This window comes from Saccoglossus kowalevskii, chromosome 17 (genome assembly GCF_978046115.1).
Source record: "Saccoglossus kowalevskii chromosome 17, keSacKowa6.1, whole genome shotgun sequence".
Classification (NCBI taxonomy): domain Eukaryota; kingdom Metazoa; phylum Hemichordata; class Enteropneusta; family Harrimaniidae; genus Saccoglossus; species Saccoglossus kowalevskii.
The window spans coordinates 9,164,376-9,188,954 of NC_140657.1; the positions used below are offsets into that span (position 1 = coordinate 9,164,376).

Genomic DNA, 24,579 nt, shown 5'->3' on the forward strand with positions numbered 1-24,579 from the left:
CTGGCAAAGTTTGGTTTACAAATAATTAAAATATTAATTGTTCTTTCAGTTCATTTAGCGTGATCGCGAAAACTAACCTGTCTGCTAAAAAATAATTCGCAGTCATGCTAGTTTTGACAATTATATTTTTTTTGTAAAACAAAAGTCTCGACTTTGCCAGTCTAGATGAACCCCAGTCATTGTGTCACACTCCACAATACAGCAATCTGTCAAATCGGTATTCATATTACAAGATTATAGTGTAATTAATGTTCCGAAAAATTTGTATTATGGAAAAAGTTGTATATTTCGGAATATCGGGAAAGACAGTAAATATTGTTGCAAGGTCATGTTGCGCTTTCCGATTGTATTTTATATGTATCAGGCCTGATTGTCTTGTTATCAATTTATAAAGGAAGTGACCTTGCACTAGATTGTAAGGCTGATTAAAGGCAATGAGACGACAGTGTATTGGGACGAATCGACTGTGAATCTAGAAACCACATTCACCAAACCAAAGTTGGCCATTTTTAATTTTAATCTGAAAAACAAATTGATGTGCATCAGGGTTTCATTATGTTCATTGTATGAACAAAGTTTGAGGAAAATCCATCCATACAAACAAAGATCTGCAAGATACTTGATTTTGATGAATTTTTGACTCCCAAGTTCAAAGTACTCAATAGGAGTCTTTGCGGTTGGTGCATCTATGTGTGTATGTGTCTGTTCAACTGATATTTCAAGAACCAATAAACAGATTTTAATGAAACTTTGTATGCTGATGCTCTTGGCTAATGCTTAGACGTGATTAGTTTTTGATTAAAATCTGTGCATATTAATTTCCTATTTGCATATTGATTAGCCAATTTTAAGCATTTTCACTTGTTTATCAAGTACCGTTCAGTAGATTTAAATGAAACGTTGTACATAGATTCTCTTGGATAATGCTTAGACCTGAAGTCAATGTACCGGATATATTGAATGTATCTGACATTGTGATATTACTATTGTATCAGATGACTATTTATGATCATCTGACCTCAATAATACGCATAACATCTTTTGCAGATAGAAACATGCAACTGGTGCTATAAATTTGTTGTCTGACAAGATATATGACCAGAATACCAAGTCACCAAATATGGTCATAGTATTATTGAATAGTTATAATTGTTAAAGCATAGCTACTCGGATCCTTTTAAATCATTGCTTAGATATATCAAAGACACTAGAGTTTTTGGTTATATTGTAAGCACATGTGCTTACTGTAACTATGATCAAAATTGGAGATATTTAGATTATTTTGCATGCAATAAACACAATTTTTGCTTGATGTGCTTCTAATATAGTAAATACAATATTACTTATTTGTATGTACTTAATGCCTCCAATACCTTCAGCACACAGGAGTCATTTCTAACCTTAGTTTGATTAACATTGAAATTGCTGCCATTCAGCCATCTTGAATCAGGTGATGAAATAAATCAACATGCATATGTATCCAAAATATATGAATTGTGTAAATTTGATTGGCTGAGGAATGTTGGAGATAAAGGTCCAGACATATGCATACAACCAATTTCAGAATAGATACGAATGGGAACTAATAAAAAAGTTGACCTTTCTACAGGGAGCACACTCGACCACATTAACTCTCATCTGGTCATGTCAATGTAAAAGTACATTAGTCTGACATGATAAGGGTTAACACTCATCTGGTCATGTCAATGTAAAAGTACATTAGTCTGACATGATAAGGGTTAACCCCCATCTGGTCATGTCAATGTAAAAGTACATTAGGCTGACAGGATAAGGGTTAACACTCATCTGGTCATGTCAATGTAAAAGTACATTAGTCTGACAGGATAAGGGTTAACACTCATCTGGTCAAGTCAATGTAAAAGTACATTAGTCTGACAGGATAAGGGTTAACCCTCATCTGGTCTTGTCAATGTAAAAGTACATTAGTCTGACAGGATAAGGGTTAACACTCATCTGGTCAAGTCAATGTAAAAGTACATTAGTCTGACAGGATAAGGGTTAACACTCATCTGGTCAAGTCAATGTAAAAGTACATTAGTCTGACAGGATAAGGGTTAACACTCATCTGGTCATGTCAATGTAAAAGTACATTAGTCTGACAGGATAAGGGTTAACACTCATCTGGTCATGTAAAAGTACATTAGTCTGACATGATAAGGGTTAACCCCCATCTGGTCATGTCAATGTAAAAGTACATTAGGCTGACAGGATAAGGGTTAACACTCATCTGGTCATGTCAATGTAAAAGTACATTAGTCTGACAGGATAAGGGTTAACACTCATCTGGTCATGTCAATGTAAAAGTACATTAGTCTGACAGGATAAGGGTTAACACTCATCTGGTCATGTCAATGTAAAAGTACATTAGTCTGACAGGATAAGGGTTAACACTCAACACTCATCTGGTCATGTCAATGTAAAAGTACATTAGTCTGACAGGATAAGGGTTAACACTCATCTGGTCATGTCAATGTAAAAGTACATTAGTCTGACAGGATAAGGGTTAACACTCATCTGGTCATGTCAATGTAAAAGTACATTAGTCTGACAGGATAAGGGTTAACACTCATCTGGTCATGTCAATGTAAAAGTACATTAGTCTGACAGGATAAGGGTTAACACTCATCTGGTCATGTCAATGTAAAAGTACATTAGTCTGACAGGATAAGGGTTAACACTCATCTGGTCATGTCAATGTAAAAGTACATTAGTCTGACAGGATAAGGGTTAACACTCAACACTCATCTGGTCATGTCAATGTAAAAGTACATTAGTCTGACAGGATAAGGGTTAACACTCATCTGGTCATGTCAATGTAAAAGTACATTAGTCTGACAGGATAAGGGTTAACACTCATCTGGTCATGTCAATGTAAAAGTACATTAGTCTGACAGGATAAGGGTTAACACTCATCTGGTCATGTCAATGTAAAAGTACATTAGTCTGACAGGATAAGGGTTAACACTCATCTGGTCATGTCAATGTAAAAGTACATTAGTCTGACAGGATAAGGGTTAACACTCATCTGGTCATGTCAATGTAAAAGTACATTAGTCTGACAGGATAAGGGTTAACACTCATCTGGTCATGTCAATGTAAAAGTACATTAGTCTGACAGGATAAGGGTTAACCCTCATCTGGTCATGTCAATGTAAAAGTACATTAGTCTGACAGGATAAGGGTTAACACTCAACACTCATCTGGTCATGTCAATGTAAAAGTACATTAGTCTGACAGGATAAGGGTTAACACTCATCTGGTCATGTCAATGTAAAAGTACATTAGTCTGACAGGATAAGGGTTAACACTCATCTGGTCATGTCAATGTAAAAGTACATTAGTCTGACAGGATAAGGGTTAACACTCATCTGGTCATGTCAATGTAAAAGTACATTAGTCTGACAGGATAAGGGTTAACACTCATCTGGTCATGTCAATGTAAAAGTACATAGGGCTAGCAGGATAAGGGTTAACACTCATCTGGTCATGTCAATGTAAAAGTACATTAGTCTGACAGGATAAGGGTTAACCCTCATCTGGTCATGTCAATGTAAAAGTACATTAGTCTGACAGGATAAGGGTTAACACTCATCTGGTCATGTCAATGTAAAAGTACATTAGTCTGACAGGATAAGGGTTAACACTCATCTGGTCATGTCAATGTAAAAGTACATTAGTCTGACAGGATAAGGGTTAACACTCATCTGGTCATGTCAATGTAAAAGTACATTAGTCTGACAGGATAAGGGTTAACCCTCATCTGGTCATGTCAATGTAAAAGTACATTAGTCTGACAGGATAAGGGTTAACACTCATCTGGTCATGTCAATGTAAAAGTACATTAGTCTGACAGGATAAGGGTTAACACTCATCTGGTCATGTCAATGTAAAAGTACATTAGTCTGACAGGATAAGGGTTAACACTCATCTGGTCATGTCAATGTAAAAGTACATTAGTCTGACAGGATAAGGGTTAACACTCATCTGGTCATGTCAATGTAAAAGTACATTAGTCTGACAGGATAAGGGTTAACACTCATCTGGTCTTGTCAATGTAAAAGTACATTAGTCTGACAGGATAAGGGTTAACACTCATCTGGTCATGTCAATGTAAAAGTACATTAGTCTGACAGGATAAGGGTTAACACTCATCTGGTCATGTCAATGTAAAAGTACATTAGTCTGACAGGATAAGGGTTAACACTCATCTGGTCATGTCAATGTAAAAGTACATTAGTCTGACAGGATAAGGGTTAACACTCATCTGGTCATGTCAATGTAAAAGTACATAGGGCTAGCAGGATAAGGGTTAACACTCATCTGGTCATGTCAATGTAAAAGTACATTAGTCTGACAGGATAAGGGTTAACCCTCATCTGGTCATGTCAATGTAAAAGTACATTAGTCTGACAGGATAAGGGTTAACACTCATCTGGTCATGTCAATGTAAAAGTACATTAGTCTGACAGGATAAGGGTTAACACTCATCTGGTCATGTCAATGTAAAAGTACATTAGTCTGACAGGATAAGGGTTAACACTCATCTGGTCATGTCAATGTAAAAGTACATTAGTCTGACAGGATAAGGATTAACCCTCATCTGGTCATGTCAATGTAAAAGTACATTAGTCTGACAGGATAAGGGTTAACACTCATCTGGTCATGTCAATGTAAAAGTACATTAGTCTGACAGGATAAGGGTTAACACTCATCTGGTCATGTCAATGTAAAAGTACATTAGTCTGACAGGATAAGGGTTAACACTCATCTGGTCATGTCAATGTAAAAGTACATTAGTCTGACAGGATAAGGGTTAACACTCATCTGGTCATGTCAATGTAAAAGTACATTAGTCTGACAGGATAAGGGTTAACACTCATCTGGTCATGTCAATGTAAAAGTACATTAGTCTGACAGGATAAGGGTTAACACTCATCTGGTCATGTCAATGTAAAAGTACATTAGTCTGACAGGATAAGGGTTAACCCTCATCTGGTCTTGTCAATGTAAAAGTACATTAGTCTGACAGGATAAGGGTTAACACTCATCTGGTCATGTCAATGTAAAAGTACATTAGTCTGACAGGATAAGGGTTAACACTCATCTGGTCATGTCAATGTAAAAGTACATTAGTCTGACAGGATAAGGGTTAACACTCATCTGGTCATGTCAATGTAAAAGTACATTAGTCTGACAGGATAAGGGTTAACACTCATCTGGTCATGTCAATGTAAAAGTACATTAGTCTGACAGGATAAGGGTTAACACTCATCTGGTCATGTCAATGTAAAAGTACATTAGTCTGACAGGATAAGGGTTAACACTCATCTGGTCATGTCAATGTAAAAGTACATTAGTCTGACAGGATAAGGGTTAACACTCATCTGGTCATGTCAATGTAAAAGTACATTAGTCTGACAGGATAAGGGTTAACACTCATCTGGTCATGTCAATGTAAAAGTACATTAGTCTGACAGGATAAGGGTTAACACTCATCTGGTCATGTCAATGTAAAAGTACATTAGTCTGACAGGATAAGGGTTAACACTCATCTGGTCATGTCAATGTAAAAGTACATTAGTCTGACAGGATAAGGGTTAACACTCATCTGGTCATGTCAATGTAAAAGTACATTAGTCTGACAGGATAAGGGTTAACACTCATCTGGTCATGTCAATGTAAAAGTACATTAGTCTGACAGGATAAGGGTTAACACTCATCTGGTCTTGTCAATGTAAAAGTACATTAGTCTGACAGGATAAGGGTTAACACTCATCTGGTCATGTCAATGTAAAAGTACATTAGTCTGACAGGATAAGGGTTAACACTCATCTGGTCATGTCAATGTAAAAGTACATTAGTCTGACAGGATAAGGGTTAACACTCATCTGGTCATGTCAATGTAAAAGTACATTAGTCTGACAGGATAAGGGTTAAATCACTGCATATGTGATCATTCTATATATAGTCAGCCCATAACAATGGAAGGGCGTTGCCATCTTCTTAACAATTGCGCTTTCTTCCGTTGTGCAAAGATGACAATGGTACAGTTACTATTCGTTGCAAGAATTTGTATTCTGGATACAACCTGTACTGCCAATTTTCTATTTTATTCTTAGTTTACAAATCAACGCTTTCAAAACAGATTTGAGCTTGTAACGGGAAAATCTGGTTCATCCATGAATCTTTCATAAGCCCAATAATTTCAGGGAAATGTCCTTGGGAGAGGACATCCAGGCATTTTCACCATCACGGTGAAAACAAAAGCCGAAAACTCAAAAAACTGTACTTTGGGATTGTTGTTGGGACTCAACATAAATACATGGTACAGTGTTGCGCACGCATTAGCAACACAGAACATTCTATGACGTAGCTCCAACCCATACAAATGCGACATTGATATACAACGCTTTTTATTCTGTACAAAGAAAATACAGGGATTAGGGATTAAATGTAGAATAATCTTGTGATAAAATGAGCAAATCTACAATCATTAAGTCTATCCACAAATATTCTAAAGACATTAATCAAGGCACTGTTGCTATGGTAATCACTCGACCCTCGTCAACCCTTTGATTCTCTATTGCATTTCAAGCAAAATGATCACATCAATATATACACCTATACTATACAAGTTTTACAATAAAAAAAAATGATACATCTATAAAATATCTGGGTGCATGTTTATTTGAAAGAGTACAATACAGTGAAGGGCATGAGGCTGTGGTCATTAACATTTTATAAATATACATTTTTTTTATTAATCAAACTCGGGTTGGATGGTAGGAATGGCATTCTGACATCAAGGTTAGATTTAGTAAATATTACTGAAATAGTTCATCATTCAATTGACAAGTGCCTCTTTTAATATTTGGGCATTTGCAGTCGTGTGAAGGCATGCAGTGCATTATGGGCGTAGACAATGTTTAGCTCTTGAGCAAATCACTATTGAATATTTGAATGAAAGTTGATGATCGGCTTTCACATTTTTTTATAAATACATTTATAAGGAAAGTCCTAGTTTTGTCCCTTTCACTGTACATTGTTATGTGTCCTCTTACAAACTAAAAGTGCTGTTGGGTAAATGTCTGTATTAGTATTTGTAATCAAAATGAAAGAAAAGAAACCTTAACAAAAATATCACTTGATATGGGTATTATTCCCAGCTTGAATACAAATAGACCTTTATAACTAAAACTTAGATATATACTATAAAAAAAATTCAATGTTGATACATTTACTAGAGGTGAAACAATTATTTGGACAATTTTATGGCACATAAATGTACATGTATATATAAACCACATGTATTTAGAAGATAGTTTGTGCTTTCTTTACTCCAAGCCACATCAATTCCTGTAATTAAAAAGCATTATGTACATTATTTACATATTAAGTCAAGCTGAGTTTTAAAATAAAGTGCAGACTACGTCCTTGATAATCTCCATCAAAGATTCAACAATTTTTATTTGTAGATTCAGAAAATTGTCTGTTGGGATCTACCCAGGCCAGTGCTAGCAATGTCGAGTCCAGTCTTTAACTGTGGTATTAATAACAAAAATCAAAAACCACTTTGCCAATGTTCATTTTCAATTCACACCACTTTCAATTCAGGATTAATAATCGAAACTGAAATCTAACAAGGTCATAATGCCTACAATCAGGTTTTCATCCACATACTACTGTGTTATGAAAACTTGAAACCGTGTTTAATATTAAACACAAAAGAAAAATTTGATTGTATTTTGTAAGTTTTGTAACTGATAAATAGGGATTCTAAAGACACAGCGACACAGTTGCAGCAACTTTCATGAAACGATATCACAGATGCTGTTGAATCCTTGAAACATGAAAATTCCGAGCAGTGACAATTTCCACAACGAGCTAGGACAAGAAACTGAGAATATGTTTGAACTATAGACTACAAATGTTGAAATTATTCTCTATCTTTGATATCTCTAAATCTTCTATGCTCCACGTGGTTGATATTATCTTTGGAAGCTCCACGCCAAGGTACCTTCTTGACTGGTTTCAATTTTATCTCATCCACTCTTCCATTCAGAGTTCTTCTATAGAAAGCTGTGTCACCGAGGTCATATTTGGGACCACCATATCTCTTTGGTTTACACTTTGTTGCCATGTCACCCATACTTTTCCGTAGGTCTCGGGTGTCCACTGACTTATCCATTGAAGATTGGGAACGACCTAACAATTCTCCTGCAAATAAAAGACATTTAATTAGCCATGGGGCATCCCAATACCATGAAATACAAGTGTTTACCACAAGAGCTTTGTCCCAATCTATACCAATCCATGATGGAATATAATATCACTATGTGCAACTTGATGTACTGGTATAGGTGTTCTATAACATTAAACTTTGTGTGCCAATTCTGAAACGTATACTTAGCTCCAGTTCACAAGGGCAATTTTTGAATGACTGAATAATAAAGAGATGAGCTTGCCAATATGGGAAATATTTATTTATTCTGTAGTTATTGAACCACATGGCTACCAAGAATCTTTGGATAATCTTCTGGTACAACATACATTAAAAAATGTTGGGCAGTATGCATCGTTAAACTATTTGCCCATTATGCATATCAGAATACACGAAGATGGTCATTATAGTTGTATTTACTCCTACCTTCCATTTGTGATCGTCTATTCATTGCACTGGATGCTCTAAACGACTTGTCTTTAATGGGTGGCCAGGTACCATTAGCACAGCACATCGCTACCTGACTCTGTACAACTCCAAGTACATCAAGGATGGTGGGGATTAGACTCACAGCGCCGCCATAGTAATTACGGGCTTCATCACAACTTAGATGATTCACCTAGACAGAGATTGTATTGGTATATTTCATCAGAATGGGCTTTGTGTCTTGTCTCATTCAATAAATAAATTCATGGTCCAATTTGTTACACTAAGACCGATCATGCTTGGCCATCCCCACAACTTTAGGAAAAGCTGTATTTGACCTCAGTTTTAAATTGAATGATTTGATTGGGCGTGCAAAGGAGTTGGATCCATCAATCAGCATTCTTGTAACAAAAACTTGCATCAATTTTGAATTTAAACTAATAGATTTTGTCATAGTATATGACATCATAGCTCAGCTAATAAATAACATGTGACCTCACATTTCCCACGGACATGATATAAAAGAAATGCTTATTTTTGGCAAAATAAACCAAAAAAAGCATAAATATAAACAACAACAAAAATATATAAATTAAACAAAAAATTGGAGCCTGCACCTCCATTGGATTTAAATCAGATTGATTTAGTGTGTATTGGATTATAAAAATATGATTTATTTTGACAAATGTACCATTATTCACGTAAATGTGTATACACTACTAACAGAGCAAATATAGTAGCAGGTTTTTGTATACTTACTTCTTGATGTGGATATTTAACTCTCAATGATGACATATCATTACTTGGATTCAATAACATTTTCCACTTGTCCATAGCTTGACCTAGTGGACCATTCATTTCTCCTTCTGCATCAAGCTTTCGTCTGAAAGCATCCAAATCTTGTAAGAAGTCTAACCACTGTCTCATGGCTCGCTTATCAGTAGCATTGTGACTACGCTGCATGTATTCTTTAACCTGAGGTGTCAGATCATATCAACATTAGTATACAACGTTAATAAGACAAGAATTTAAGTCACTTATCAGGGCAATATAGTACCGTAAAATCTGTATTAGAAGCCGCATCCCTAATAGAAGTCGCACCCATTCTTATTGAATAATTGAGACCCAAAAATTCATCATTTCTCATATGTGAAGATGCTTTAATAGACGTCACATCCCCTCTGTTGCATTGTACCATTTTAATAGAAGCCGCGGCTACTAATACAGATTTTACAGTAGTAGTCAATTGATTTGTTCTTTGTGGCAACATAATGACAGATATTATCAGTTATACTATAATAACATCATCATGATTGTCCTTTTTACTTTTATATAAATTTTCTCCAGGCAAACGAAAGTAGTTCCGGGAATTTCTTTGATCATTGGACCTCTCTGTTGCTATTGACGATGGTCCGTACATGGCTCACTGGACCTCAAAAATCCCTGAATGTTCCTATTCTAAAGTGTGTGTTTGATTGGTAGTCGGATGAAGGCATGTAATAAACAAAACAAAAACATGTTGTGCACAAACAATTGATTGTTTCAAGTCTAACATAAAGAGGAAGTTTGTCTTTTACTGTGGAATACTTTATTTTCGCTGGAATTAATTTTCGCTGAAAAGGCTTTTTGGGCATTTTGTATAGAATTTATTTTCACTGTTTTTTGATGAGTTTAATGTAGGAAAAAAAGTATATTTCGCTGGATTTTATTTTCACGGAATCATCCCTTCAGCGAAAATAAATTCCAAGCGGAAATAAAGTATTCTACAGTACTAGAAAAAGATCAGTTGACTAAACCAGTAAAAGTATACAATTTTATGCTTCTTCACAGAGTAGTACCATTTTTGAACAATTGAGACCCAAAAATTCACCATTTCTCATACATTTATGTATAGATGCTCAAATAGAAGCCACACTCTGTTGCATTGTAGCATTTTAATAGATGCCGCAGCTTTTCACAGTAGTAATTTACTAGTTTTATAAAGTGTTTTTTAAAGAATTATTATACAAAGATTTAGACACAGAATACAGTGAAGTACAGATTTCTTTTCATGTAAGAGAACATTGTGGTACTAACAAAACTAAAATGCAAAAAAAATGCAGTGGATATAAAAAGAGTACCGGTAGATGGTGGTTTTGACTAGGTATTGTGTATGTAGTACAAGACGATTGTATACATACATTTGTGGTAGATAATTTAGTAATCAAACAAGACATGAATGTCACAATCCCTGTCATTTGATTTAAAATACCAGTACTCGTGCAATACATGTTACATTGTGTTCATCTGCAAATTGTGAATGAATCTACACTCTGTCCAAATGGTATAAGAGAATAAAAACTGGAGATACAATGATCATACAGTTGAAATCACATGAGGTAATACAGTTATTTCCAGATTCATATTGTGTAACTACACTTGGATGCAACTTACTGCCAATACTAGTAAGCCTCATTTTGGAATGTTGCATTTATAACTTCATCAGATGATTCCAGTATTAACTTTTGGAAATCATTATTCACCACATTTCAAATACATTTATTTATGTTAAATGCACAATTTATTTAATTATATATTATTCCAATAGCTTTCATTATGAGAACTGAATCTTGAATCCATGATTATTTGTCTTACCTTTATATTTTTTGTGAAAATTGTGTGAAATATGTGTTGTTAGTTTCAAGTTTCTTAGTTTAAGACACCTATATAATTTTTATTCACTGATACTCTGTTATTGATCTTCTGAGAAAATGCTGGTAACATACAAACACACATACAGATAGACCAAGCCTATGTCCTCTTTTCAGGCTGTGCTTAAATTGGCACTATGAGTAATTTTTATTGATATACTCACCGTAGCGATACATCTAACTGGCCGAGTTCTTTCATATGAATCTGTTCTACAATTATCCAAGGCATATACAAAGGTAAACTGTTGTTGTTGCAAAACCCTGTACCGCGCTTGGAAATTGGCGGTTTCTCGTCTCAATTCACTCAGATTCATTGTTGACACAACCTGCAAGAAACATCAAATGCAGGGTTAAGTAATTAAGTTTGATTGCTACATCATCACAATAATTATGTATGGTTACCAAGGATACAGCAACATTCTCTATTAATGTTCAGGATGTATGCATTCAGCTTAATTTATAATTACACAATGTAATATGTTTGTTCTATTAGAAATGCATTTAGAATAGAAGTGCACATAAATCAAAATTGTAAGCTGAATTATAAAAATTTGACTTATTTTGATTATAGATACTTGTTTACAAGGATTGATGCACTATTAATAAAGCAAATAGAATACATATGCATGATAAGTTTGATTTATGCAGTGGATTGAACATGCATGTGTAAAAAAATTAACATGTGTGCTTTGTTACAGGTCATTTACACCAATATGTGTGCTATTCATAGAGCATAAATGGTAGCCATAGCGATATCTATGACTTTGAATCAAATATTTCAATTCTCAAAGGCTAGAAAAGATCACCACTTGGGAACTTGTAGACCAAAGCTCAACAAAAAACATCTCTTGAACTTGAACACTGATCATGAATGACTCTGGCAAAGAATAGATCAATCAAACAAAAATAAGAAAAGAAATAAACTGTCTTCCCTCCTTCCCTTTGTGTTTAGGGTAGATTTAAGGTTGTTATGATTGTTGTAAAAAACATCTCTTTCACATATTTAATGGATTCACTGTTTTTAACATGTCAATCCTTCTATTGAATTCAAGTTACATTTCCACTTTGTATTAGATGCAGAATACCTTCCATTAATAATTGTGATTACCGGTACCATGAATAATGATAAAATTAATTGGTTTTGCTAAAATATAAATCTAGTCTGTGCTGAAGGTCATGGTGATTATAAATAAACAAATCAAATGTAATTTTCATTGTAGCATGGAGCTAAAAAAGAAGACTGTAGTAATTCACTCAAGGTCATGTTATTTATTTTACTAGCAGCATTTCTCTAAATTTGATTTCAGGATTGGATAGTTGATAGTATTGTGCCCTAATATTACATGTAACTATAGTCGACAATATAATATTAAAGCAAGTAGTACTTTTCTACATCAGTATTTTTAAAATGAGTGGTATGTGGTCATATATATTAATACGTCATGATTATAGTCTGCTCCACCCTGTTCACACACGTACATTGACAACCCCCGGCCTGAACACCCCTCTACCCCGAGGGGCGTTCATTTGCACCATCCAGTTGACACTACATCTTTAACGCTGGGAGTTCTGGGAGGGACGTTCTTCTGTTCCACCCAGGCAAAAAGAAAGCGCCAGGTGCCATACTCTGCGTATGTGTCTACTAAAGCCATGCCTGTATTGCTAGCATTTGTTAAAGGTCATCCAACAACAGGTAAACAAATGGTTGCTAGAGGCACGCATTGAAAGGTGCGATTAATACACAACGCGTTCGCGCTCTACGCCGTAATAACGCAATTACTTGAATAATTGGCGTGTTCAAGCGACAAATAGGGGGAGTGAAATAAAACTTATAAAATCGGGTGTAACTATGAGCCGTCAAATGCAGACATACTGCGTCCAGTGTGTACTGACAATCACAACAGAGGCATTTCACTCGCAGCGAATTCAATTATTCAATCAATGACGAAGGAGTCCGCAGCGCTGTATAAAAACAGTCATATGGTTAAAAGTATTAATTTATACGAGTTTAAACGTTCACTTACCTATACAAATCGGTGAACAGTTATGAAATATCACGCTTGAGTAATAGATTCACGGCTTAAATATCGCTAAGGTTGTCCCGTTTAGTGTTTCCAGTGGTTTCAGTGCGACAATACAAGCTCATTATGCATGCACGCCTGCGTGGAACGCGTACTCACGGTGAAATGTGACTCCGCCTATGTGATTGGTGAGCTCACTGACCAACAGCGTTGTGGTTTTAACGTAATCCGCTTTAGTGATTGTAACACATTTTACGTTGTAAACTGCAACAGGCTGTGTCATCTATAACTTCCAACTCGTCCCATGTACACGGAAAACGTTTACAATTTATCTGAAGGTCCTTTCATTTTTTGTAAACCTTTTTTTCCTTGTATTTAGTCTTAGTTCAAAACTGTGACGTGTACATCCATTGAGCTAGTATAATAATAATAATAATAATAATAATAATAATAATAATAATAATAATAATAATAATAATAATAATAATTATAATAATAACTGTATTGCCTCCATGTAAAAATATTTACATAGGATAAGTACAGCAAAAAAGAGTATTTTTTCTTTTACAAAAGAATGTAACTAGTATTTAAATGTTAAATAAATCTTTTTGTTGTGTAAATATAATTGGCAAGTTCTATAATTATGCCAGGATCTTTGCTTGAGAGTATATATGTGAACTGTATATTTTTATTTTTGGATGAAAGTAGTGTCATGATTTTTTGGATGAAGTTTTTTCTGTGCGTGTTATATTTTAGGCAATTCAATAGAAAATGTTATTCATCTTCAATTGAATTTGTGTCACAGTTATTGCATATTCTTTTGTTTATAGGTTTCTTAGGAAATGAATATCTGCCTTCCTCTATTGCTAAGTTATGGTTACTAATTCTAAATTTTGTCAAAATTGTCCTCTTACGAGTGTCAAATTCATTCATATTACCATGGTAACAGCATTATTTTACTGAGTCAAAGACTATTCAAAAATTGTTATCCGAAGAATACAACGTTGAAGTAAAATGCATTTTTCACTTTTGAAAATGTTGAAATAATTACAATGTGATTCAAAAATCATTCACAATAAATAATTACATCGTGTGAGATGTGACATAATATCTTCATCACATAATTCAATGGCAAAAACACGTTTTAGTGTTACTGCTAAAATAGCTGCCATTCTTTAGAAATCGAAATTCTTTGATCAGTGCACAATTTATTGCGAAATAGACGAATTCTTGGTTATTTCCTTCATGGGTAAGACTCTATCTTAGCGGTTGATGTTTTAGACTATCAGTGATTCACGTGACAAATGTTTGTGGTACCATACTAACATGTTACGGTTCGACTGCGTGTATTTTGTTTTAATTTATTATTACGAACTTTAAGTTCATTTTAGCAATTGTAGCAGACTGTCCGGTCGTTTTTAAGTGTTTATTAGTGGCGATTGGAAGTTGCCCTTTTAAAGAAACTATTGGTTGGAGTGGCATTAGAGGGCGCTTTATACAACAACTTGGAAACTGGGAAGGCGTATGATGGTAACCTGCAGCCCGGGGTACTCCTACAATTGAAGACTGAATGAATAATTTATTTCATCGGAAATGAAATTGTTGTTACAACATACAGAATTAAAAACAAACTGGAGAGGGCCATCATGATGGAAATAAGTCATTAGAACTAAACTAGTCAATCGCATGGCCCGATGTAATTTGTGAATCAAATTTAATGATAAAGTTAAAACATCTTTTTACAAGGACATCGCTATTTATTTTCTATAAAAGCAAAAAAAAACACTGCACACAAATAGACCAAAACAAATATATCTATATTAGAAATAAAAACGTGATATTGTCAAAACTTTAAATACATAAAATAGTCAACTGGAGCTTGAGAAAGCATTTTTCTGACCTGTCTTAAAAGCATTTCTGTTGTGTCAATTTTTAAGTGGCTGGGGGATGTGAACTCCAGAGACGAAAAATAGGCCCAACTGGGCCCAGATGAGTATTTTCCCAAATTTGTATACAGTGTAAGTTAAATGCGGGAGAGGATTAAAAAGTTAGTGCACATCTAAGGACACAGTGTCGGATGCGCGATATGACAAGTGTGACCTTGAAATTTCACGTGCTTGAGTAAAAGTAGTTTGTATTTCTATTTGTATTGCAGTTGTATTTGATAATTCAGCCTAAATTTCAAGTAAAAGAAAGCCGAACTAATAACAGTCAATTACCAAAGATGTATAACATAATAGTGCAAGAAAAAATGTAATGGGAAATAGCTCTGAGGAGCTAGTCTAGTCTGTGACCGTGACTTGATAAAATAAATTATTTCAATGAGGAAGTGGTCTATTAAAGAAATATGTATCAATGCAGGTAACATCAAATATGTACACAATATAATGTGAAACGATAAAGAATAAAAAAATCAATTAAATTACATACACATATTATCAATATAAATAAATTAGTTTGAAAGAATAAACTCTTTTAATTTTGATTTAAACTCTTATCTTTTTAATGCAGGATTTCCTAATTGTGAACTTAATGAATTCCAATGTTTCACAGAAGCAAATTTCAGGTTATGTTGAGAAACAGTTAGATTGGTTGTGGGAAGACATAGATTACCACTAAAAGATAGTTGAGTAGAGTGATTGTGAGAAGGGTTGTCACAGTAATGGCCGCATGCAAAACGACTTTTCCCTAAATCGAAAATGTTTAAACAAGAGTGAAATTTACAAAGCTGGTAGATGTCAATAATTTTAAGAGAACGAAACAATGGGACAGAGTGTGCGTGAAAATCTGAAAAAGTAATGAGACGGAATAATTTGTAGGCGCAAGAGTGGTTCCAAAAGTCGAATAAGTGTTACCCCAAATTTCAATGCAGTATGTTAAATGAGGGAGAATTAGAGTATTATACAAGAGAACAAGAATATACCTTGGGACATACTGTCTGATATGTGAGGTGAATGACGGTGTTAGTAATTTTGTTAATGTGTGAATTCCATGACATTGAAGGATTAATGTTGACTCCCAGATAGGTTACACTGGAAACGCCCTCTATCGGCGAGTTGTCGATTTCTAGGCAGCCATCAACTTGGACGTTATTTTTTGGGCAGGTTTTATTATTATGTAGTTAGTTTTCTCAGTGTTAATTGTGAGTTTATTTGCTTTACACCAGTCTACAACTTTATCAAACTCAGGATTAATATTGTTAAATAAATTAGTATCATCAGCAAACAGTCGGAAATAGAAGACATTAGTATAGGTGTTAACATCGTTAACGTAAAGTAAAAATAGCAAAGAACCGCGTCATTTTATCAAAAAATATTTTTTTTAGTCAAAAAGCACCCAGTTTTCAACTGTTCGCGCGGGGCGGTGGTGATTAAAACAATAACACGCGAGAAAAGTTCTAATAATAATGAAACTACTATAAGTCCCCATTTCCCCTCTCCATTCTTGCATAGAGATTCATATTTATTGTAAAACAACTAACCATAACCGCTAAAGTCTAGCAGATTTTTACACATTGATACATATTGATCTGGTAAATAAGAACTCATTTACACCATGAATCAATAGCACGTCCCCTCAATTAATTTAACTCACATCCCATCCGACCTCGGGATGTTTCACGGTAACAGGCCATTAATTAAGTCATGCATGCCGTTAAATACGTGGACATTTAAAAATATAATTGTTTAACGTTTCAATAACTTTGCTATGAGCGATGCAAGTGCCTTAGTTTGCAATGAATTTTATAACACATGTGTATCTGTCAAATAAAAAGCTAAGTGCACAAAAAAGGGATGAATTTGAAAGCATAAAGTGTTATGATTTCTATAAATTTGGAATTCTTCAGTCAGTTACTTCCGAATATCGAGATCGAGGCTCGAAAAAGATTATGTTAGTACTTTAGAAACGAAACATGACAGCGTTTTCAACTGTTTATCCGTAGAAACGCCAAGCAGTTTGCTGGTAATAGCACCCACAATGTCAAGCAAACCCTTTTTGACATTTGGTGGTCAGAATTGGTGCCGTCAGATTTTGCCCAATAGCAAAACAATTAATAATGCAACTACAGTGCGTTGTACAACTCCCCCAAAGCAGCCCTGTCTCAAGGAGTGTAACCACTCGAAGAGATCTGTAAATTATGTTTCACAGTGGGCACAAGGGGTCCTTTTTTGACATTTTCAGTTCACCATGATTTTGAACTAGCGTATACCTGCTTGTGTTGTGTTCAGTTGATCCATAGTTTATGTATTCACTATATGATTATTTCAGGTCAAATAAATTATACTATAACTGACAGTATATACTTTGTAATAAGGGGTAAGGCTTTCTTAGAATTGTTACATGTGTGTCCATGGGTGGGTTTTTTTTCCAATGCACGTGCAGTGTGACAACGGATAAAAAATAAACATCAATAAATTAATAAATAATGTATTTACATTACTACCCAGGTAACAACGATATTATATTGGGTTTTGAAGCTCTTATATAAACATTGAAAAGAAAGGAAGACATAAATTCACCGAAACACCATTGTTAACTTCGTTGCTAGAAAGTTGCAGAGTTTCATGTCATTCATTGCATGTTATTATGCATGTATAATTCTTTGTCCACCCCAAAGGTGAATTACTGGAAAACCCGAGGTTACCATCAATCTTCCAGGACGTACATTAGCGAATGGTGCGCATAGACACGTGTAACGTCTGCATGGGGTATACACATTGGCAGAAAATCGCATATTTTTCAGTGAATATTGTTTTTACAGATCCTGGACAGTCATATCATGATCGCCTGGTCCATGTAGTATGAACAATCCCAGAGTGCACGTTGAAAGAAGCATTGTATCCTTGTTAAAATGTGATTACACGCCTCTCCCGGGGGCCTCGCCCTGTCGCCAAGACAACAACTTAGGGCGTTGAACAGCGTTTTTGCGACAATTTGCTGAAAAAATTGACACTGACGAATTGCGGCTGGTAATTACGCATGCCCAGTAGACTAACATGGCGATGTATCTTGGTTGTTGAAGAACTGCTGTTTATTTTGACGTTTGGAACTCACTAAAATGGAGGTAAACTATTGTTTGTGTTTTCTATGTTCGCAGGATAGTTCCAGATGACTGCTATGACCTCTGTAGGTCGTTATCGCGACGTTAAGCCAGTACGACTTTGACCATTACGCGATAACAGCCGATAACACATCGATTCCTGATAAACCGGTGAACAGGTCAATCTGTCATTCGGAATGTTTGTTGTTACGGCGAGAAATCGATTAATGTGCTCCACTTGCGAACGCATATTATTATTAGTTGCTGACCACCACGACTGCGTGTACCGTTAATTTTCAATCGATCGTGGTCTGTTGATTACCCGGTCATGTCACTGTGACCTGAAATGCGTTGTAAACAACGATGAAATCTAAACTGAGTTGACGGTCCAAAAATGTAGTGTTATCAAATAACTCAGATCACTTCCAGGATAATGGTGAATATCCAGATTTATTATCGGTAACTAACAAATGTTACAACGTCGTCTGCGTCAACCCCACGAAGTACCCCGAGTTAACCCGAAGCACCCCGAGGCTATAAATAGCTAACACAACATCCCCCTTACAAGTCAAACTCACCATAAAGTACAATTTCAGTACAATGCGAACAACTTCAAAAATACAACACATTAATGCCAATAAGGCTGGCAAAAATCGAAACTATCTGAAGAAATACAGTAATTGCAAGTCAAAAGAATTACAAATCTAATCTCTTGGGAGGTTTAATGACTCTGCCTGATCTGGTTCTATATTCAGTAAAGTTTGATTCTTGCAGAGTAGATGATTCAGGCTGGGGTCTGTGTACCACATTTTGCTTTTCAGTCCCCATGGTCAATGGTGCTCCCTGAACTGTGGTTTCAGATTTTCCATTTACCTCAATTTGTGGTGGGAGGTCATCATCATGACCACATGGAGCTAAATACTTCTTATTTCTACGAATCACCCTGTGGGGCATAGCTACTTCATAAGACCTAGGTTCACGCAATTTATGCACAACCTCACCATGGGACTGCATGTCCTTAACCAGAACTTTTGCTCCTGGTTTAAGTTCAGGCATTTCCTTGACACGATGTGACCTATCATAGTTCAATTTAGCTTTCGCACGATAATCCCTCTCAAACTTGTTAAGATTTTCCATATCCGGCAGTTTGGGTTTTAACTGTGATGGTAGAATTGGGACTGTCGTCCGAATACGACGAGCAAATAGCAACTCAGCTGGACTATATCCATTGGCTAATGGGGTTGCCCGGTATGCCATTAATGCCAAGTATGGATCCGCTGATTTTTTTATAAGCTGCTTAACAGTCCTGACAGCCCGTTCAATCTCTCCATTTGACTGGCTATATATTGGACTACTGGTCACAATCATGAACCCATATTTCTTAGCAAAGGTTTTATATTCCCAACTTGTGAACTGGGGTCCATTATCTGATCTCAATTCATCGGGTATCCCATGGCGGGCAAACATAGATTGTAAATGAACTATTATGTCACTACTTTTTGATGTGTCCTCTAATTTAGCAACTTCTACAAATCTTGAGTAATAATCCACAACCAGGAGATATGTGGTGTTCTTTAAGAAATACAAATCTGCAGCCACTTTCTGCCATGGCCGTTCAGGGAAGTCTGAGGGAATCATGGGTTCTATCACGTCTGGGCTGTGATGTATGCAAGTTTTGCATTTATATACTAAATCGGCAATTTGACCACTAAGACCTGGCCACCATACAGAACACTTGGCTCGCTCTCTACATTTAACAATCCCCTGGTGACCTTCATGTAACATATCTAAAACATCTAATCTTTTTGAGCTAGGAATAATAATCCTAGACCCTCTCATCAAGATTTTATCAACATAACTAATTTCTGCTCGAAATGGATAGTATGCTTTTAGAGTGCCTGATAGCAATTGTCTATCTGGCCACCCATATTTACAGAACTCAATCAATTTACAACACACTGCATCACTATGCTGTTCTTGCGATATGGCTGATAAATAAGAGGATGTGACTGGAAGTTGACTTACAACATTAGAAGCATATGATTTAACTTCTCTACGCAATTGTTTACTTTCTTTATCTGGTTTAATGGCACAGGGAGCTCTGGATAAGACATCTGGTACAATGAGATCTTTGCCTGGTACATGAAATATATCAAAATGGTATCTCATCAATCTAATTCGAAATCGCTGTATTCTAGGTGGGAGCTCATTCAAATCTTTTTGTCCAAAAAGGGGCACAAGAGGTTTGTGGTCGGTTTCAATTTTGAATTTGAGACCAATCAAAAAATTTGCGAATGTATCGCATGCCCAAGTGACCCCCAGTGCCTCCCTTTCTATAGGGGCATAATTTTGTTCAGTTTTTGAAACTGATCTTGATGCACAGAAAACCAACTTCCACTCCCCGTTAATTTGCTTTTGAAACAAACAAGCACCTAAACCAATTTTTGAAGCATCACTGGCAACTTTTGTTTCCAATTTAGGATCATACAGAGCAAGGCATGGGCTATTTACGCACACTACTTTAATTTCATTAAATGCCCTTTCATGGTTAGCATCCCAAGACCATAAGGTGTCCTTTTGTAATAGCTCTCTAATTGGATGGGTGAGATCTGACAACTTTGGGGAGAATTTGCTAAATTGGTTCACCATGCCCAGGAATCTGCGTACATCGTGAATATTTTCTGGAGATGGCATATCAGTTAATGCTTTGAATTTTTCAGAGTCTGGTTCGATGCCATTTTCTGATACAATATGTTCGACAAAATGAACCATACGACGACTAATTTCACACTTAGTTTTGTTTAGAGTCATGCCCGCTTCCTCTAATCGTGCCAGCACCTCCTCAAGCCTAGAATCATGTACAGATTGGTTTGGCCCGTGAATCAAAATATCATCAATAAAGACCTCCACTCCCTCAAGGTCATCTAAAATTTGAGACATTCGCTTTTGCGCATGCTCAGGAGCTGAAGTAATCCCAAATGGCATTCTGCGATATGCATATCTGCCAAATGGAGTGATAAATGTGGTGAGAAGCTGTGATGGCTGGGTTAATGGTATTTGGTGGAACCAAGAATTAGCATCCAGTTTACTGAAAACTTTAGCACCAGGGAGCCTACTCAGTACTTCATTAACACTGGGGATCATATACTTCTCAGTTTTCACATACTTATTTAATTTTGTGTAATCTACACAAATTCTAACATCTACTATATTTCCATTCTTATCTTTCTTGGGTACTGGTACCATAGGGGCACAACATTCAGTGGGTTCACTGACTTTGAAAATTACATCATCCTGTTCTAACTTTTGTAATTTATGTTTTATCAATCTATATAGAGGAACTGATGATACCTTTCTGGGTGCATTGACAGCATATGGAATAAATTCCTTGTCAACCTTTATGTCATATTCACCCTTCATCACCCCTAACCCAGAAAACAACTGTGGGTGTCGGTTTTCAACCTGTACATTATTGATGATTCTCACTACATCGAGTGCCTGGATAGCAGGCTTGCCTAGTAAAGCTTTCTGACACTCTTTGACAACATACACGGTTTGATTTGACTTAGTATTATTGGCGTTCAATCTAGCCGTAAATTTCCCTACACAATCTAACTTTGACTTATTAGCACCAAATAAGAATCTATCTGGTTTACTAAGTTTAACTCCAAGGTCTAAACTTGAGTACACACTTTCTGGTAAAATAGTAACATCAGCACCTGTATCTATAGCAAAATTAACCTTGCACTTATTGACATCCAGTGCTATATTCCAAATGGAGTCTGATTTCCCATTAGCAGTAACATTACCTAAGAATGCATAACTTATATTAGCCGAGGCCTCAGTCTCTGAGGAATCTGAATTAGAATCACTAGATGTACTGCCTAGGTGATCAGTTCCATTTGTAACATGTTGAACATGTGACTTATTAACTTTCATTGGTTTGCCTTCAGACTTAGAGATACAGAATTTTGCCCAATGGCCTACTATGCCACACTTATTACATGAACTGGACTTAGCTGGACAATACTTGAAATGATGTGGTCCATTTCCACACCTAAAACACCTCTGTTTTGTGTTCTTAGATGGTTTGTACTTTGATCTGTACTTTTTCTGATATTTGTAGGAGACTTCATCAATATCCGCTTTGTCTTGCTTTGAGTCATCATCTTCTTTAGTCATTTGTTCATGTTCTTTCTCAACTTGTTCACTCAGCCTTGCTGAAGTCTTGGCCTTTTCTAGGGTTAAATCACTGTCCAGTTGCAGCTTTCTTTGGAGTTTCTTGTCACGAATTCCAACTACAATACGATCTCTGATCAATTCCTCTTTCAGATTACCATAATTGCAATGTTCTGCTAAATGGTATAAGCCGGTAATAAATTCATCTACTGTCTCGCCTTCTCTTTGTTTCCTTTTATTAAATTTGGACCGTTCATAGATTATGTTTCTTCTGGCTATGAAGTGATCATTGAATTTTTCTTTCACTGAAGAGTATTTTGGCCAAGCTACTGCCTGTTCTCCTTCTTGTGGTTCAGGGGCTGGAGGAAATTCAAAACTGTTGAAAATTTCCTCTGCACGGTTCCCCATACAGTAGATCAGTGTGTCTATTTGTACGGATTGCTGTTTATCACCAAGGCCACTAGCAGAGCGGAAACGCTCGAATCTCTTCATCCATGCTTCCCAATTTTCCCCTTTGAATGAAAACTGTTCTGGAGGGGTTATTTGAAACTGGGTAGCCATATTCGATCACACTATCACCTCAAAACTAACTTCGGTGGGTGATTTCTCTAGTCGAGCGTACACGGGTCAGAGTTCATTGACCTCACGAATCGAGATTGTCCGCTGGCTTCTCGCAAGTAATATTATGAATAATCACTGATAATTGTGACTAGGATACTTGATATATGATTAGATCGCTTCCCAGTTGCTGCGTTTAGCTTCAGAAAGTAGCAAGTCACGTAATATATAAATATAATAACACTAGCAACTTTACCGCCAGATGATGGACGTCACTTTCGTCCAGGACAGTCGAGTAATTTTCCAACGATGAATTATTCTTTGACAGCAAATAATTTCATCCAAGGCGGGGTCTCGTGGGAACGTTGACTTCTGACACCATGTAGTGTTATCAAATAACTCAGATCACTTCCAGGATAATGGTGAATATCCAGATTTATTATCGGTAACTAACAAATGTTACAACGTCGTCTGCGTCAACCCCACGAAGTACCCCGAGTTAACCTGAAGCACCCCGAGGCTATAAATAGCTAACACAACACAAATGTCCGAACCGTAGTTTTAAAATATTTGCACACATCGACTCGTGGCTGAGATTGGACACGTCAAATCCGTCAAAAAACGCTCCAAACTAAAGCCATTGGATAAATCTAGCTAATCTGAAGTTTAAGAAGGATGAAATGGGAATATGATTTATATAAAGCTCCATATATTACCATAGCAACATATACTATATATTGTGTCAAACATTGCCAATTTTTCAAGTTTGTTGAAGTTCTTTTCATAACATAACTATTATAAATGCAACATAAAATACCAATTGACCAGCAAAATAGTCATAAGTTGTTAGAGCTGTATTACACTACTAGTACCTATTCATTTTATATTTTCTGTTACCAGTCACAATGTAGACTAGAGCAACCCCTTATCAACTGGTCGATGAAAAATAAAAGCATAAATACAGCCAGACACCAACCCTAGCCTTTTATGCCATGGCTTCATCCATTCCTTCGACCTAAAGCATGGGTTGATCAGTGCTGAAAAAACACTGTTCACACATGAGGGATGGAGAAGTACAAAACTGTGCGTATAAATTCATACCAATTATGACTGTGCTCATAAAATGTTTGAAATGCTTATAAAACCATGATGTTCTTGGCCACGAATGTATTTATTTTTGCAAATATTATTGTTGTTGAGCAAGGTACCATTATAAATAAAACAATGTCAGAGGTGGAGCACAAAGTCCAAGTGATAACAAAAAAATTGTTTAAGTATTACATGTATGTATGGGGGTCTAAAAACTAACTCTGCAACGCGATTGTGCAACTCGCCGAATGTCCATTATTGCACTCTGCGACAGGATCGCAGTGTCACTCTGCGAAGAGCATGATTCCTATTGGTTGGTGGGTCGAACAGCGC

At 36.0% G+C, this 24,579-nt stretch overlaps 2 protein-coding genes across 2 annotated transcripts in view; one reads left to right on the plus strand and one right to left on the minus strand.

Annotated features, from left to right (window-relative positions):
- Window positions 1–6,417: 6,417 nt before the first annotated feature.
- LOC100367856 (sperm acrosome-associated protein 9) lies at window positions 6,418–13,510 on the minus strand. Its single transcript, XM_002742157.3, has 5 exons — window positions 13,383–13,510; window positions 11,523–11,684; window positions 9,428–9,643; window positions 8,669–8,861; window positions 6,418–8,238 (listed from the first exon to the last, which is right to left on the minus strand). The coding sequence occupies exons 2-5, from the start codon at window positions 11,670–11,672 to the stop codon at window positions 7,958–7,960; spliced, it is 840 nt and encodes a 279-aa protein (XP_002742203.1). The 5' UTR covers window positions 11,673–11,684; window positions 13,383–13,510; the 3' UTR covers window positions 6,418–7,957.
- A 4,840-nt stretch (window positions 13,511–18,350) lies between these two features.
- Window positions 18,351–24,579, plus strand: part of LOC102808256 (phosphatidylinositol polyphosphate 5-phosphatase type IV-like) — a 36,475-nt gene continuing 30,246 nt past the window's right edge. The window contains exon 1 of the mRNA XM_078006300.2: window positions 18,351–18,444. The gene's annotated coding sequence lies outside the window, so the exon portion shown is untranslated. The remainder of the gene's footprint in view (window positions 18,445–24,579) is intronic.

Excerpts from the sequence above, each read along its gene's own strand:
- LOC100367856 (XM_002742157.3), bottom strand. The coding sequence starts at position 11,672 with ATGAATCTGAGTGAATTGAGACGAGAAACCGCCAATTTCCAAGCGCGG. Across the intron at positions 9,644-11,522 it reads CAGTTAGATGTATCGCTACG|GTTAAAGAATACATGCAGCG; the intron begins GTGAGTATATCA and ends CTGACACCTCAG. Across the intron at positions 8,862-9,427 it reads TTAAATATCCACATCAAGAA|GTGAATCATCTAAGTTGTGA; the intron begins GTAAGTATACAA and ends ATCTCTGTCTAG.